Source organism: Gymnogyps californianus, chromosome 7 (assembly GCF_018139145.2).
Source record: "Gymnogyps californianus isolate 813 chromosome 7, ASM1813914v2, whole genome shotgun sequence".
Classification (NCBI taxonomy): domain Eukaryota; kingdom Metazoa; phylum Chordata; class Aves; order Accipitriformes; family Cathartidae; genus Gymnogyps; species Gymnogyps californianus.
The window spans coordinates 4,206,004-4,222,122 of NC_059477.1; the positions used below are offsets into that span (position 1 = coordinate 4,206,004).

At 39.1% G+C, this 16,119-nt stretch overlaps 1 protein-coding gene across 1 annotated transcript in view; it reads left to right on the forward strand.

Annotated features, from left to right (window-relative positions):
• BARD1 (BRCA1 associated RING domain 1) overlaps positions 1-16,119 on the forward strand; it is a 45,097-nt gene that overhangs the window by 13,382 nt on the left and 15,596 nt on the right. Inside the window, 2 exon segments of the mRNA XM_050900062.1 lie at positions 8,186-8,266; positions 8,990-9,162. Of these exon segments, the coding sequence (XP_050756019.1) occupies positions 8,186-8,266; positions 8,990-9,162 (254 nt within the window).

Consider the following 16,119-nt stretch of genomic DNA (forward strand, 5'->3'; position numbering starts at 1 on the left):
ACAAGTTCTCACACAGGTACAGTTTCCAGCAATGTCTGATACTTCTTTGGAACGCAAGTATTTAATCTAAGAAAACAGAGCATCTCTGCTGCTTATTGTGAGACTTGGAGTAAACAGTGATATGCCAATGAGGTGGTTTTTCATTGCAAAGTATTTTGAAGATAAATGAGTAAAAATTAAACAGTTCATGCTGTAGACAAAAAGGATAAACAAGTTTTGATTATCCAAGTTTAGTGGTGTAGCTGGCACTGCTCATTGGCATTGGTACAGCCCTCTGAGAAGGGGATAGGGCTATTTCAGTGGGCTGAAAAGCTGACCTCCAGCTGGAGTGTAGGCGGTGGGGTGGGCATACATGTGAATGCTTTTTTCAGTCCTGTGTGTGAATTCATTTCGGTGTCATCTTTTAATGTTTATAATTATTGAGCTAAAATGGGAGGTTCCTTCTGTTCCTCGTTAGTTCTGCTGTGGTTTTAATCCGTCAATTCCATTTGCATTGAGGTGCTCATTAGTAAAGGCTTGTTTAACTAGGCAGGGCTTCAGGGTGATCCCAAAGTTACCACTCTCTTTTAAATGTAATTAAAATAAGGCAAGGAGAGTGGTCTTTTGGTTATGGTTGTAGTTTACTTGCACGTAGCTTTGTTTCCAGCTACTAAACTTCCATTGCAACTCTGAGAAAGTTGTTTTACTGTCTCGGAACCTCAGTTCCTCATCTGTAGAAGGAGGTTGTACAGATTATCCCCTTTCATTTGTGCTGTTCTTTGTTCTTGTTACATAGCTTAATCATGGGTACATTATGGCATTCCTAAGAAGTTGCTGCATCCCCTGGTCGCCAGTAAATGTAGGCACAGTTACTAGTTGTCCTGGTTTTGGCTAGGGTAGAGTTAATTTTCTTCCTAGTAACTGGTACAGTGTGTTTTGGATTTAGTGTGAGAATGATGTTGATAACACACTGATGTTTTAGTTGTTGCTAAGTAGCGCTTATCCTAAGTTAAGGATTTTTCAGTTTCCCATGCTCTGCCAGCAAGCAGGTGTGCAAGAAGCTGGGAGGGAGCAGAGCCGGGGCAGCTGACTGAACTAGCCAAAGGGATATTCCATACCATGGAACGTCATGCTCAGTATATAAACTGGGGGGAGTTGGCTGGGAGGGGCGGATCGCTGCTCTGGCATCAGTCAGCGGGTGGTGAGCAACTGCATTGTGCATCACTTGTCTTTCCTTGGGTCTAATTTCTCTCTTTTTGTTATATTCCTTTTCATTACTATTATTATTGTTGTTATATTTTTGTTATCATCGTTATTATTGTTATTATTTTTTTAATTTTAGTTATTAAACCGTTCTTATCTCAACCCATGAGTTTTACTTTTTTTCCTGATTCTCCTCCCCATCCCACTGGGAGCGGGGAGGAGTGAGTGAGCGGCTGTGTGGTGCTTAGTTGCTGGCTGGGGTTAAACCATGACACTAGTCCACGTCAAAGTGGATTAAGACTAAGTTGCTCAAGCCAGCATGATGTGAGGACTTGGTCTTTCTAAAGAACTATTGGTCATGGGGTTTGGTAACATTTTACTCTGTGAAGCAGTGAACAATAAATAGTAGTGATTCATTGCCATGAATCTGCTGGGGATGTGTGGCAATTGCAAGAAAACATTTTTTTGCATGCAGGTATCTTTCGTATAACCTGTATGTTTCTAGATCACTCTTCTAAGTTGTAGGAACACTGCTATGGAACTGATAAATGTGTTTTCTCAAAGAAACTGGTCTTGAAAATACTAGGCTTTATACTATATGTGTATTCTCATTGTGCTTTTTTCAAAATAGCCCTGTCATTTTTTCTGTTTCTGGAAGAAGTATTTCTCTTCCAGTTTTGTTTTATAGATGAGATTTTTTCTTGTTCTTTCCACAGCCAGTAATGTTTTTCCATGTGTGTAATGGGAAATAGACTTGTAGCTGCCACCCTCTCCCTCCCCAAGTGAAATAAAGTCTAATTCTCTGGGAGTTCATTAGTTATAAAAATAAATCTGTATTATTTTCATTAGCTGTTAGGGTCTAATACCCTGAATTTAATTAAAGCTAATTCAGTTCTCCTTTTTTTCTTATTTAAGAGAGATAATAAACAACATTATCAGGCATTAAAATTAAGTGTATTGTGCTGTTTCAAATGATCCTGAGGGATTGTCCCCGTTTACTACTACTAGTTATTAACTTACTGAAATCAAAATAGTTCTCAAGAAAGGTTCTAGTGTGGATGAACTTAATGCTGAGTTAAACTAATAAATTAAAATAAATGCAGCTCTTCGCATAGCAAACAGCAGTCATGTTTATCTTCCTCCAAAGTCATTAAAGGTAAAACTTCTAATTAGTTAAAATACAAAACGTGACCTGTTGCACTCCTAATATTCTAAACTGGTGGGAAATTGCCCAATCAACAGCCCGTCCACATAGGAATTTTTTTACAGTAAAGTAACGAGTTGTTCACAGGACTAGTTCTTACGTGGCAGTTAAAAATGCAGCACAGTACTACTTAACTAGTTATACAGAGTCTTAAATCTACTATGGAGAGAAAAAAAAAATCATAGTTTCTTGGTACAGTATTTCAGGTCTTGGTTGTGCCTATGTTTCTTCTGCATTGACAAGGGAGATGACGGGGCAGTTCAGTGTGGAATCACTGCCACTATGGATTCCAGGAAGAGGAATAGCAAACTGCAATGCAACAGGGTAACAGAGGACCATGGCAACAGCCGCGCTGTTACAAAGGAGTGGATGGGAGCTGGGAGAAGGTTTCAATTTTTATGCTTCAAGTTCGAAGCAATTAAAGAGTTGTCCTTGTTCTGAGGAAAGAAGAAATTGCATCTATGCAGAGCATCTACTTAGTCGGAAGAAAGAGAGAAGGAGCATTGGGACCAGTTTTGGTTACCTCCTGTTCCAGGGACCCTTTAGTTTTGACAGTTGAAGAGGAGGGCCTTCATAAAGGCTTCACCCATGGCTAGCCTGCTGTGCTGGACTCTTCATATTCATTATACTTAACACTGTAATAACTACTAGATAATTCCTTCCGAGCCTGTGAGACTGTTCTTCCTTTTTATTGCTTTGTTACCAGTTAATGACACATTAGAAAGGAGAGTGAAAGATTTTTGTGGTTTTGCGAGCATGTGATGGCCAACCTCAGAATACCTTTTAGATCTTTTTTCAGGTGTCTGACCTAGTCAGCTGTGCAGTTCCTTGCTTTTGGTACCAGATGGGTATGTGTCATGGTTGAGTGTTGGGTCACACGTGTACATGGGAGGAACGTCTCCCCTCCTGCCTTTCCTCTTGAGCCTTTAGGTACAAGAGGGGAGTCGTGCTGCGGCGCAGTTGGACACTCCCGGCCTCTCCTGAGCAAAAGGCAGTGGACAGACAGCAACATTCCTTCCAGCTGCTTCACAGTGAATAAATGCATCCGTTGGTCCAAGGTCTTTTTGTCCAGACGTCGTGATTTTGTGTGGCAGGTGACTTAGCTGTGTGTATAATATCCATTTCATTGCTCCAGTGAGATCTGCTGGCAGAAACTAGCAGGATGACTCTGATGCAGGTGTAGCACCTGAGAGTGCTTTGAAGTTGTAGTTTGACATTGACTCTCTAATGTTAAAGCCAAGTGGTACAGGAATGGTAAGCAGCCTCCTGCTTACGGGTAGTATCCAGCAGGTAGCTTACGACAAATATGAAGCAGTGTAATGGTTTCAAATCTAGAACTGAAGAATATGAAAATTGGCCATGAGTCAAAGCAATCCATCTTCCCAAGCGCTGATTTGAAAGCTTAGAAACTAATTGCCATTTCTTTTTTGATAATGCTTGGTTGTTACTTCTCTTGTTTCTGAGGTGGGTTAAACTTAACTTCTTGAATGTTTTCTTTTTGTTAAAGGTTAAGCATAGCTACTTGTATGCTTGTTAGTTAATAAATGGTCTGCTGGGTAGGAAATTAATTTGGAGAAATCTGAGGTGAGAAACTCGCTGGTTCCTGGAAAGAGTTGGTTGGAGCATTCACAATTACTATAAGCACTCTCTAATTCATAGTTGCCCTCTTTGACCACTTACGAGTTGTAAATAACCTAGTTCCCGCCGCCCCCCCCCCCATCACTTAAGCAAATGCATTTGGGTTTGAAAGGGGGGTTTTGTTCATTTGTTTGAGCTAAAGATTGAAGTCACTTGGTTACCTTTGCAAATAAAGGGAGAAGTGTTTGCTTGAAGTGGTACAGGTTTTTAGCTTCATCTTCCTGTACTGCCCTAATTCTTTGGATCTCTCTCTTTTGAACTGCTAGAATACGTTTTCATTAACTTATGACTTAAATGTGACTTTTGGGTGGAAAATATCTATGGTTAATGGAAATAATAAAGGGTAAAATGGAAAAAAAAACCCTATAAAATAGGGCTGAAAGGACATTTGCAGTTCTTAACCATCTGTCTGTGTTAAAATCGTGACACAATTGACTTGAAAAAAAACCAAAACAAAAAACCTTGTCTGAGCCGAGTGAGGATGGTTTTCTGGGCTTATGCCATGTGCGTCTGCAGGAACTAAGTTCTCATTGGGAGGGAAGCGTTTGTAAAGTTGTGTAAATACCCTTCTCTGTGTAAGCTAATGCTGTCTTCTAGATCTGCCAACAGATGGCCCCAATGCCTTTCTTGCTTCTGTGGTTTTCAGAGCTCCCTTAAGCTGTAGCAGAGGAAGAGCAAACCCATTGCATTATTCTGTTGTCACTATACATAAGCTTTGTTATGAGCTTAAAATGTCCTTTGCTTTGTTTCTTCCAAATGGATAATTTTACATTCTGCAGTAGCTTCTGCCTCTTCAGAAGCTGGTTGTAATCCTTCATTGATAATGAGACTAAAAAATAAACACTTCCCTGTGAATTGTTAATGTTAGCATTTTTCTACCTGGTGTTTGTCCTGTTCTGTACTTCTGAACAAGTAGTATCTCCAGTTATGTTTCCACTCTGCTGTTGCTACAGACTGCTAAGACAAGCTGTGAGGGCCCCTCCTCGTATCATCTGGTATGGTTCTGACTCTGTGTTTGGGACTGGTGATTTTATGCTAGCATTACTAGATCAAGTAAACTCAAGGGGCTAAATGTACAAAGTCTATTTCAATACTAGTAAAAGCACAACTTTATTAAGCATGTTTAAATTAGTAATCTCAAAGCAATAGGTGGGTATAGGTGTAGTCTCTTCTGCTTTCTTACTTGTGGAGGAAAGACACATGGTATATAGATATTGGTGGCTGGGACTTGCCCCTACCAGGTGCTTAACCTTTCTTGTTTAGAGTTGAGCAAAACATTTATTAACTTTTAAAAGTGTGAGTAATTCCATCAACTCTGATAGAACTGGTCAATGTATTAACTGCACTTTTTTTTACTTTTGGATCACTATCGGATGATGATGGTCCTCTTTGCAGGAGGAATCCTAACACATGTCTGCTAAGGGTCTGCTTCTTGAAATTTCATCTTCCTCTTTTTTCTTTTTTTTTTTTTAACTAAATATTCACAATATAGTAACTGACTGAAGAGCCTCTGAGAGAACAAAAGGCATGTTCTCCTAGCTATGAACAATTTTGTTAACATATCTCTTGTAATCCTGATTGACAGCACCCATCCAGTCATTGCGCAGTACAACTGGCATGACAGCTTCCCCTCCCTTTCTGTCACTCTCATTGCTAGATGCTGGTTGCAGGGAGCAGGTTCCATTTACAGCTGAGGTGGTGACAATATTTTCCTTCTGTAAACAGCAAAACACCAATTTTCTAATTTTGACTTAGACCTGGATTTCATTCTGTGGATGTTGTCAGTACCGGTGTCCACACCAGCAGCATTTCCTTTTGATAAAACTGCAGTAATGTTTTACAAATCAATGTTCACATAACTGTTCTGAAAAGCTGTGATACTACCTAATGCCCACACAAATTATTAGCTATGCTTACTGCTCTAAAGGAGTACTCTGGAAATGTCAAACCCTTGCTGTACGTTTGCAAACTTAACTTTAAATGATAAGCTCAGATCTCACTCATTATAGATAATTGTATCTTCTCTCTGTAGAAAAAGATCTAATGCTGAGTGCTGTCTTAGCTGCCTCTGAATAACTCTTTTGATTTGATGCATGTCTGTTACCTTGCAACCATAAAGTATTCTAACAGCAGCATATTCTTTAATTGCTTTGAAAGGTAACATTTTGCTGGGACATCTAGGTTGTGAATATAATGCATGAGATTTATCTCCAATGTGTTAATTTGCTTGACTGTTGTAAAGCCAGTGATTCTTAGCATTTTTTTGGTGAATTTTGAGTTTACAATTGTTGCTTGCTGGATTTATTTCTGCTAAGCAGAGTCTGTCTTAATAGTTTCTCTAACTAAAGAGTAAAGATTAAAGCTATTTTGTTTTTCCAAAGTGTTCCTCAATAACAAAAAAATGGGATTTAGTTTATTTTTGTTGTATTTAAAGCTTAATTTAATGTTCTAACTTTTTCTAAGGTACACTGTGGAGTAACAGTTAGGAATTCCTTGATTTGCCACTACTTAAGGGCATGAAACTTTCTTTATATCATGGATTAAACTTCTCTTCCCCTTTCCAGGCCCTAATATTTATATATTGCAAGTTTGGCCAAGGACAAGAGCTAGATACCAGTTTGTATATTAGTCTTTTGATTGGGGATTGCAATACCCTGGTCTAGGGAAAGTGTTAGTGGTTGTCTTGAAATGCTTGGTTGGGGTCGATCCTAAAAACCAAAAACAAAACAAAAAACCACCAAAACCCCCCAAAAAACCTCAAAACCTAAAATAAAAAGAACTGGGCATTGGTGGCAAGCCATGCAGAAACTTGAGGCCTATTATGCTAGTTTAGCCTTTGAAAAGCTTGTATTATTTAGGTAGTTTTGGTCATTAGATGACATTTGGCAATCTCCTCCTTCCTTGTTACCCTGTCAGCTGAGAAGTGGTGTGTAACTGCTCCTAATCTGTAATAATGGAGGTAAATCATTGCTTTGGCCTGAGCGGTGGTACCTGATGCTGAGAGGTGTGGGACAGCCTGGCCCCATTAGTTGTGTACCTGCAGCTGTGGAGGGTTCCCAGCATTGCAGCAAAAATTTTGGAACAGAATTCATGGCGCACCTTCCAGTGGGGCAGACCTTTGCAGTTGCTACTCTGTTGTAACAAATGCCAGAAGCAGGAACTGGCTGACGTGGCACAACATGAGTTTTAAGTACCAACATGCTGCGGTGCGCACAGTGCTGTGAAAGGAGAAGGGGGTCAGAGTCTGTTTGGTTTTAGTCTCTTTGGGTTACTTTTCCCACCTGCTTTTAAGACGACCTGCACTGCAGAGATTTCCTTGCATCGGCTTCCGCAGGAGGCTTCTCCTTGCCTATTTATAGCTGTGTCTGTATATGCTCCAATCTTATTACCAGCTTTCTCTCTTACACTTGCCTTTTAAGACTGTCAAAACCTCTGATTCACAAATTCCGCCCAGTTGTTTCCTTCGCCTTGTCTCTTACTCAGCCTCTTTCATCTTCCCATAATCTCTGCATCAGTTTGTGCCCATTTCCACATACGTTTCCTTGCTTGTAGTAAAAAATGAATATAGCGTTCTTCCAAAAAGCAAATGAAACCTATTTTGGTGGAATAACTGTCAGAGAAAGTGTCAGTTAGATTCAACATGAGTAGTAATTGCAGTGTTAAATAAAACTCTTTCCCTTTTCCTTTTGACTTTTGGGAAAACAATTTGTAGAAGCTTGTCAGGCTTATTAATCTATTTCACCTATGCATGTTTCTAGCCAGTTATTTAGATTAGTTTGAAAAAAAAAAAATCCAGGCAGAAGGACAAGGAAATTCTCAGTAAATGTTCCTGACTTTAATCCTTGCAGTTGACTCTAGTAAACAGATTGCAATCAGCACAAACTTGTCCATTTGCTCTGAGTTAAGACTGTTATGTGCATCGTTTTTATCTAAAAATATATATTTGTGTAAAATGTGTAGGTGCTTCTAAATGAACAGTAATGATAAACTGTGGTCTCCAAACCAGCTGAGTTTTTGTTATCCTGACAATAACTAAATGGAAGACTTGTATCATTACATTTTTATTGCAGCTAAATTTATAATTCTGCATCTTTTAAATTTTTGTCGTCTTTGTGTATCTTCTTCACTACTCTTTAATAACTATGGTTTTTTCCTATGTAGGGTGACTTAGCAGCTGTTCAACAGCTGCTGAAAAATGGGGCAGATCCCAATGTCAAAGATAATGCTGGCTGGACACCGCTGGTGAGTGTTGAAGACTTTTTTTTTTTGTCATCTGTCTTCTGATAAGATTTTGTTTCATCCCTCCTTTCCTCTCCCATATTTTAGTTCCCTTTACATGCATTTAGGTGACAAAGAATTATGCAAAGTGAAGAAATGATGATAAACAAGTGTAAAAGTATTTATTAGCAACTACTGACCTGCCCTAATCCAGTTCTTCTTTGCTGGGATAGGGCATGCCAAGAAATCTATCAGCCTGCAATTCTGCAAATGCACAAAATAAAACTATGATAACTAGCAAACGACCAATTGCAGACGATGTGTATATTTTATGGATTCTTAATGTCCTCAGTGTTCTTTACCATTTTGGAAATATATCAAGTAATTGAATGAAAAAATTGCTCACTTGAACTACAGAAAATAAACAAAAGGTTCTTTTCAACCATGACTTCTTCCTCTCCTGAAGAATACTCTTGACCGAGTCTGTAATCTGGAAGGCTTTGTTCCCTGTAGTCTAATTTGCACACAATTGGCCTTTGTTCAGTTCTCTGTGCTTTTTATTAGTGTGAGGTTCCAAGGTTAATTCATGTCGGGAATGTAATGCAGTATCCTTGCATCGTCTTCCCGGAGCATCTACTGAGAGGTGTTTGAAAATGAATGCGTTAACTGGTGTGACAGAGGTCCTTCCTCTGAATTCTGTTTCACTTGAGTTTTCTCTCTTTACTACTTACGGATTTACCGAACTAGCACGAGGCATGTAATCATGGGCACAAAGAAGTGGTGGAGCTGTTGCTACAATACAAGGCGTTAGTGAATACTACGGGGTATCAGAACGACTCGCCGCTTCATGATGCCGCCAAGAATGGGCATGTGAGCATTGTTGAGCTGCTGCTTTTGCATGGTGCCTCCCGTGATGCAGTGTAAGTAGATGTGGGATGTCATTTTAACTGTGGCATTAGCTATGGCTACAACTTCCAGGGTGTATGTTAAGTAAATATGAAGCAAAGCTACTAATAAATGTGATTTATTTGAAGTGAGGGGGTGGGTGTTAAAAGTATGCTCTGCTATACTTATATCCTCCTTTTCCAGGTAGGTCTTTCCTTTCCATTTTGCTTTGTCCTAAGCTTTTCTGAGGACGGTCTGAGTCACAGATAGCTGGAGTATTGGAGACTGTACTAGGAAAGTAACAGAATATGCTTACCCTATTCTTACACTTTTCTGTTGGCATCTTGTTATAGCTACTGTCAGATCTAAGATGCTGAGCTAGATGAGTTTTGAACTGCTACAGCTGTTTTTTGTCTCTTTACTTTTACTACACTACTTGCTAGCAGAAGGTGTTTCGGTCCAGTCTTTTCTACCTTCACACATGGCATAGACACAGGTTGAGATTTGGGGAGTGGTTTTTATTTTTTCCATTCTGGATCAAAGCACTAATCCTTGGTACACTTTTTAATTTAAAAAAAAAAAAAAGCTTAGAAATATTTTCAGTTGAATCTTCTATACAGTTATACCTCCTGAAGATTTTTGGCATTTGTGTATAGAAGGTGCTAAAGTATCTGTTAGTCTATGAATAACCCTGCAAGCTATTAGTATTTCAGACACTAGATGTGGTTTTAGGTGTTGTAGTATTGTGCCAGGGCCTGTGTGTATAAAATTTGAGTCCAATGCGTGTTACCAATAGGTGTGTGTATATAGTAACACGATAAGATGAAGTCTTGCATGATGCATAAAGAAGCATAAACAAGTTCAGCTTAATTACCTCAGCTCTCAGTTTTCGCTCTTGAAGCTTACAGAATTAAGGTACTCTGTGGAAAAGCATAGGGTTTTCAAAACCAGTCCAAATCTTGAATATACTGGATTTCAAAAAAAACCAAAGCAACAAAACAAACCCACAAAACTTTAGCATGAAAAAGTAAAGCAAGGATTATTTGTTCATCTTCACTTTGTTCTTGAACAAGAAAGACCGGCACATTACACCTTGAAAAGCTGACAGCTTCAGAAACTAATTTTCAAGTCACTTGAATATTTGGAACTGGCTGTGTGACACTTACCACTTGTCTATCTGGTATTTGAAAGCATAGCACAGACAACAGCTTTGATGCACGGTTTTGACAGGACTTAAGCACTGGAAGATTTGCACGGCAGAGACTCCGAATGCCAACAGCGGACTCTTCAGGCCTCTTATTAGCCTTAGTCTCTGCTGCATGTGTTCACGCAAACTGAGATGAAGCTGAACCTCTTTCAGCTCATTCTACATGAGCAAACATGACTATTGAAACAGAAGCTTTTTAATCATGGAATGAAAGAAGTATGTAAACCTTAAGCTCTGGCTTAGCTTTTCACTGAATACAGGTAATGTTCAGTTGTATATTAAAACAGTGTGACATAGGATATGTCACAACTCTGCAACTAGCTACCTCTTGCAGTACCTCTAAGTATCAAAAATGGCTTCTAATCCACTTCTAAGTATGCACTGTTCTTGACTTAATCTCCAGGGTAGTTGGAATCTCTAGTGTGTGGTGTTAATAAATACATATACATTTTTTTTTCTTTTAACTTAAAATCTTTTTGGGAGCAAATTTATCTGCCTTTAATCTTTGTTTCATTTGTCTGGCAAAAGGAACCACAGGTGCTTTGGCAAAAATCCAGTCCTGTATGTCCCCCCTGGAAAAACTGAGGCTTCCAAATCTTCTGTAGGCTCTCTGTCTCTGCCTGAAATGGTACTGTGCCTGTTATGATTGCATTGATGATGGAAAGGGGTTGGGATGTTTTTCCTTATTTTTACAGAGAGCATTAGAGACACAGAGAAAGGGATGTACAAGCAAAGTGTTCAGGCTTGAATAGTAGGACCTTACTGACCTCTTCCAAACACTACCAAGAAACGACAGAAACAAGAACTGTATGTCTGAGACTTCTGAGGATGTCTTGTGCCTCCCTTCCTTCCGGTGCCCTGCTAGCTGCCAGCAATGAATTGTGCCATGATCTTTCCCTGGATCATGACTTCACAAATCTTACATATTTTTTTCCGTCACTGCCTCTGGTAGTTGTAGTCCTAATTAAACAGTGGTTGGATTTGTCTAGGTAAGTGGATTTGAACATTCTTTAATGTAGAAGGTTTAAATATTTTTTTTCTAGTGGATGCAGGTATCCTTATAATGAAGTCACATCTGACAAGAAGCTTGCTTTTCCTCAGTGCCTTTTTCCCTAGATCCCTGAGACCTGCAGACCACAGTTTTAAAAACAGGAGACGAGAACAGGGTGATCACTTAAGATGGTGCAATTATAGTTCTTTTCAGTATGACTAGTTATAATTGGCCTCTTTGTACTTAATGCAGGATCTGAGATCCTTCACGTTATTACTCTAGGATCTTTAAAGTAGAAATTGAGCAGTGATGAGTAGAACTTGCATCTCTTCTCAAAGGTTTATTTTCTTTAGGAATATACCCAAGGAGTGCCTTAACTTTAGAGGTATGCAGTGTGTGAGCTAAGACTATACCAAACCAATTTTGCCAAAGTGATAAATTTGTCTAATTTTAGTTTGCTTTTTTTTTTTTTGGTGTATGAAACTCTAGTCCTTTTGTGGGCTTTTCAGGCTCTCAGTGAACTAACTTTCAGCCCAGGAGAGGGCCCTCTTTATCCTAGCATATTAAAGTGATTCTTCATTACCTCACAGGGGCGGGGAGGAAAGTTTGATTAGTTCACTGTGGTTACTTAAAGTCTTTTAGCTAAGCTAAGTAAAATGTGAACATGATAAATGTATTCAAATGTTACTTGGGACACTATGAAAAATATAGCATGAAACCTCACAAAAGTGACTGATGTCTTGCTGCTGTTTTGACTGTAGAATTAACTCAGTTTTGTGTCTTAATGTCTCTTGTGTGTTGGAGAGTTAATCTACTGGAATAAAAACAGAGCTTGTGTTGAATAGCCTGCTTAGAGCAGTAGTTTTGAAATTTAGTATGATACTCAATTGTGCAAGATGAAATATTTTTTTTAAAGATGTGCAATAGTTACTGACTGCAGGCCCAAAGGCAGGTAAGATCCACTGGTCTGTAGATGGATGTAAGATATATCTGGGAGCAAATACAGCCACTTTCTAAGGGACCTTGATTCATGAGGTGCACAGATATTAGCATAACCCTAACCACCAGAGAGCTGAGACTTCGCAATTTCAGATTTAGATCATCAGTTTCACAGACCCATCAAGTACATCTCATTCCAAGTGCCTTTTAGGCTGGTTTTTTTCTCCTTGCATGTTAATACATAGTGCGTTAAGGAGTAACTGCATGTAATATGAAGCAGCTACGTAACTTTTGGACCAAGTGAATACAGATGAAAACTACCTTTTTTGCCAGAAAGTAATCCTGGGATTTCAGTATTCCTTGGCAAAAAAATTTCTTGGAAATCTGCAAGATTTAATGGTTGTGGCACTTCATTTGCCATTTGAAGTTTTCACTGACTGGGAAAGATAGGAACTACAAATGAAAAATATTATATGGACCAGTGGACCTATTAATTGTCCTGCTGGTCTAGTTAATTTTTTTAAGTTAATCTCCTACACATAGCTAACTTTTATTTTTATAGCTTTTTTCATGTGCGCTCTCTCTCTTGAATTCTGTCTTTTTTCCTTGCTTCACAGCAAGCCAAGTGATTTGAAAAATTAGATCTGTGTGTTTGCAATTTCACAGTACTTCCTAAATGCTTTCACTCAAATGGGTTATCTTGCCAGTTCTTCATGCACAATAAGTTTAGCATTAGTAAAAATTGTTGTGTTGCCCTGGTTTTTTAGGTGTTAGCTGTCTTTGAGTAGTTGTGAGTCTGATTCTGAACAAGCCTGTAGAAATGCTGAGGGATAGACCATGGTCTTCAATTATGAATGGCATAGGGGCAAAAACTATTATAACCTACAGTTAATTCCAGGAGGCATTAGACCCATGACACTGACATAATTTTGTCTGCTTTTTCTAAGTCAAGATAGTGCAGGACTTCACTGTCTAAGTGCAAGACAGTATGCTTAACTTCCTGCTGACAGAGGTTAATTAAAACCCTGACCCTGTTTGGATATCTAAGATGGTCTTTCTGGCTACACAGATTAAATTTTTTTCCTTCTATCAGGTTCAGAAAAGATTTCTGCTTAACACACTACTGGAATACGGGTGCTGACTGGAGAGCCCCAAACTGGTCAGATTTCCACACGGGAATTCGTGGATACAGTACTGCACTGGGACCTGGTTGTGGGACTTCCATTCAATACTGAACTTTTTTTTGTGGGGCTGGGGTAAAACTTGATTTATGCTCAGGTGTGGAACAGCAAATAACTTCTGGTGTCAAAAAGGAGCAGCTTAAAACTCCTGATTACAAAGTATTACATAGTTGTTGTTTGCTTGTATCAAAAGCTGTGAAAGTTTGGGGCTTCTAAAGAATTGACAAAGATGTGTGTCCCTATTTATCTTCTCTCCTGGTTGCTTGTTTCCTGAAAGTTTAATGAAACATTTAGAAGGTAGCTATTAAGTTTCTATTTGACTACAGCAGTAACCTCTGTTGTCTTCATACCTAAGACTTCAGCAATGTCACACCATAAACTGAATCTCATTTCTAAAGCTTTTCATAAGAAGTTCTTTGATCTGTCAGTCCTTAAGATATCATCTGTCATCTCATGTAAAGTCATACTCAGCAGATTATAGAGTTGCTCTTCATTGGATTCATCTTTGTTCTCAGCACAGACATCCTACTCTTTGATTGGAATTTGTTCTAGCTGTAAGAGCCCTCTACTGACTATTCAGTACCTTGATGACTGACTAATAGGAGACTGCTTGCATCAAAGGATACATCTGACTCTTGAATGTTTAAAACAACTTGCAAAAAGCCCACTTGCCTTCTGGTAGAAAGAAGTATGCCTTAGAGACCTGGTATTCTAGCTTAAGCACGAGAGATACTTATTTCTGTCTTGTAGAAACAGTTGTGTCTGTCTTCCTTCTGAGTGTGGAACTTGTCCTGTTAAGTAGTCACATGCACCAGACCCATTCTGAACAAATCCAGACCTATAGTAGGAGCACACACACAGAGTTATTGATATTTCAAAAAATACTGTGTTTGTGTGTTAGGGTGGACCTAATGTGCATGTCCCACTTAGTTTTGTTTTCCAAACTGGATCAAAATTCATTTTTTACTCTGACCAAGGTGGATGATTTCTCTTATTCAGCTTGGCTGAATAAAGGCAGATTTGAGCACGCGTTTTTGCTGAAAACTTCTGTTTCCCATTCCTGTGCCTTACTGGTGTTCTTGTGGCTGCATAGATCTGGTCCTTGATCCTGATCATAGGGCTGAAAATAATATACTTTCCTAATACATTAAAAACGGTTCCTCAAGTAACTGCACTGATAATTGTACCAGCCCAACAGACACTGGGCAAGGTCTCTTTCTGATCATGATTATTTGCTTTTTGGATGATTAGTGGGTGCCTAACTAAAAAGAACAAATCTGGTTTTCATCCTTTTTCTTTGAAAAGGATGTGTAAATTAAAACAATACCATACTCAAAATCTGTTTTCTGGATGTGTTCCTTGTCTTAGTTTTTGTTTTGTAAACCCTCTTTTCTCCTGTTTCAGCTACTTTTTCCTCACTTCCCTTAAGCTGAACAAGCTGCTTTGTTGCAAATATTCAAAACTCTTAAACCCATCCCTTGGGCTGGTGTTCCTTTTTTCAGACCTGAGCTCCCAAGTTTGTTACATTTTTACTTTAACTGTGTCACCTCAACATCCTATGAATAGCCATTAATTCTTCAATGCTGCGTGATGATGGGATAGCATTTCGCAACACACGGGTAAGAAGTGACTGAAATGATGTCAAAAATGGAGAAAAAAATTTAAGTGAATACAGAGGGGGTAGCTGGAGCTCTTATTTGTACAGTTTAATTGGCAAAAAATGTTCTGTATTTAACTGTGGTGGCCTATATATTTATCTATGATAAACATTCATGAGTTTTTTTCCAACAGTCAAGGATCTTACTGTGACTTGGGGGAGGGGGAGACACTCCCAGACCTCTGCTACTGGCATGCAGTGGTTTCCTCCTCCTGCTTAGTTCACAGTAAAAGGTCAGCCATCTAGTCTAAAGGTGATTTTAGTGTATGTGCTAATATATATTTTTTTTCCTCCCTTCTCTGGATGCATTGTTCAAAGGAACTCTATCCCGCAGCAGTTTGAGTCGAATATGGCCCTTATTTAAAGAAAGGGCAAGAGCTACCCTGATGATGCATGACAAAGCAGGAACAGCATGACAATATTTAATGGGCTGCAACTCCCAGGACTGGGCTGAGATTTAACCAATTATCTTTTAGTCTGCAGAATTTGTATTATGCTAGCTCTTCGCTCATTAGTAACACAGAAGAGCTTGGAGTTGGTAATATTGTAACGTTAGCAATTGTAAAATACCATCCCAGAATATTCTGTGTGGGATTTTTCTGGATTGTTGTTTTCCCAAGAGGCTATGTTAGTGAGCAGTGCTCAGTCAGGAGCATAGAAACATGCTAAGGTCAGATGCATCTTTCAGCTTTGAACTAGCCAAAGCCCCCCAGTTAAGTCAGAGTGAAGACTTAATGATTTGAGCTTCTCTTTGGGCTGGATTGGATTATGGCCTTATGTGGAATTCCCTATAAAGCTTCCTAGGTTCCTACTCTGCACAGGAACATGTGGCTAACTAAGAGGCAGCGCTTCGAAGATGCAGTGGTGTTTTGACCTTTTTAAATGTTTCATTGTTTGATGACTAAGCTTGCCGGATTTCAGATACTGAGTCAGGGCTTTGTTCTCGGTGACAAGCTTCCCCTTCATAACGAGCTCTTATTATGCCTTTTGAGAGCCAGAGCTACATGAGGTGGGGAG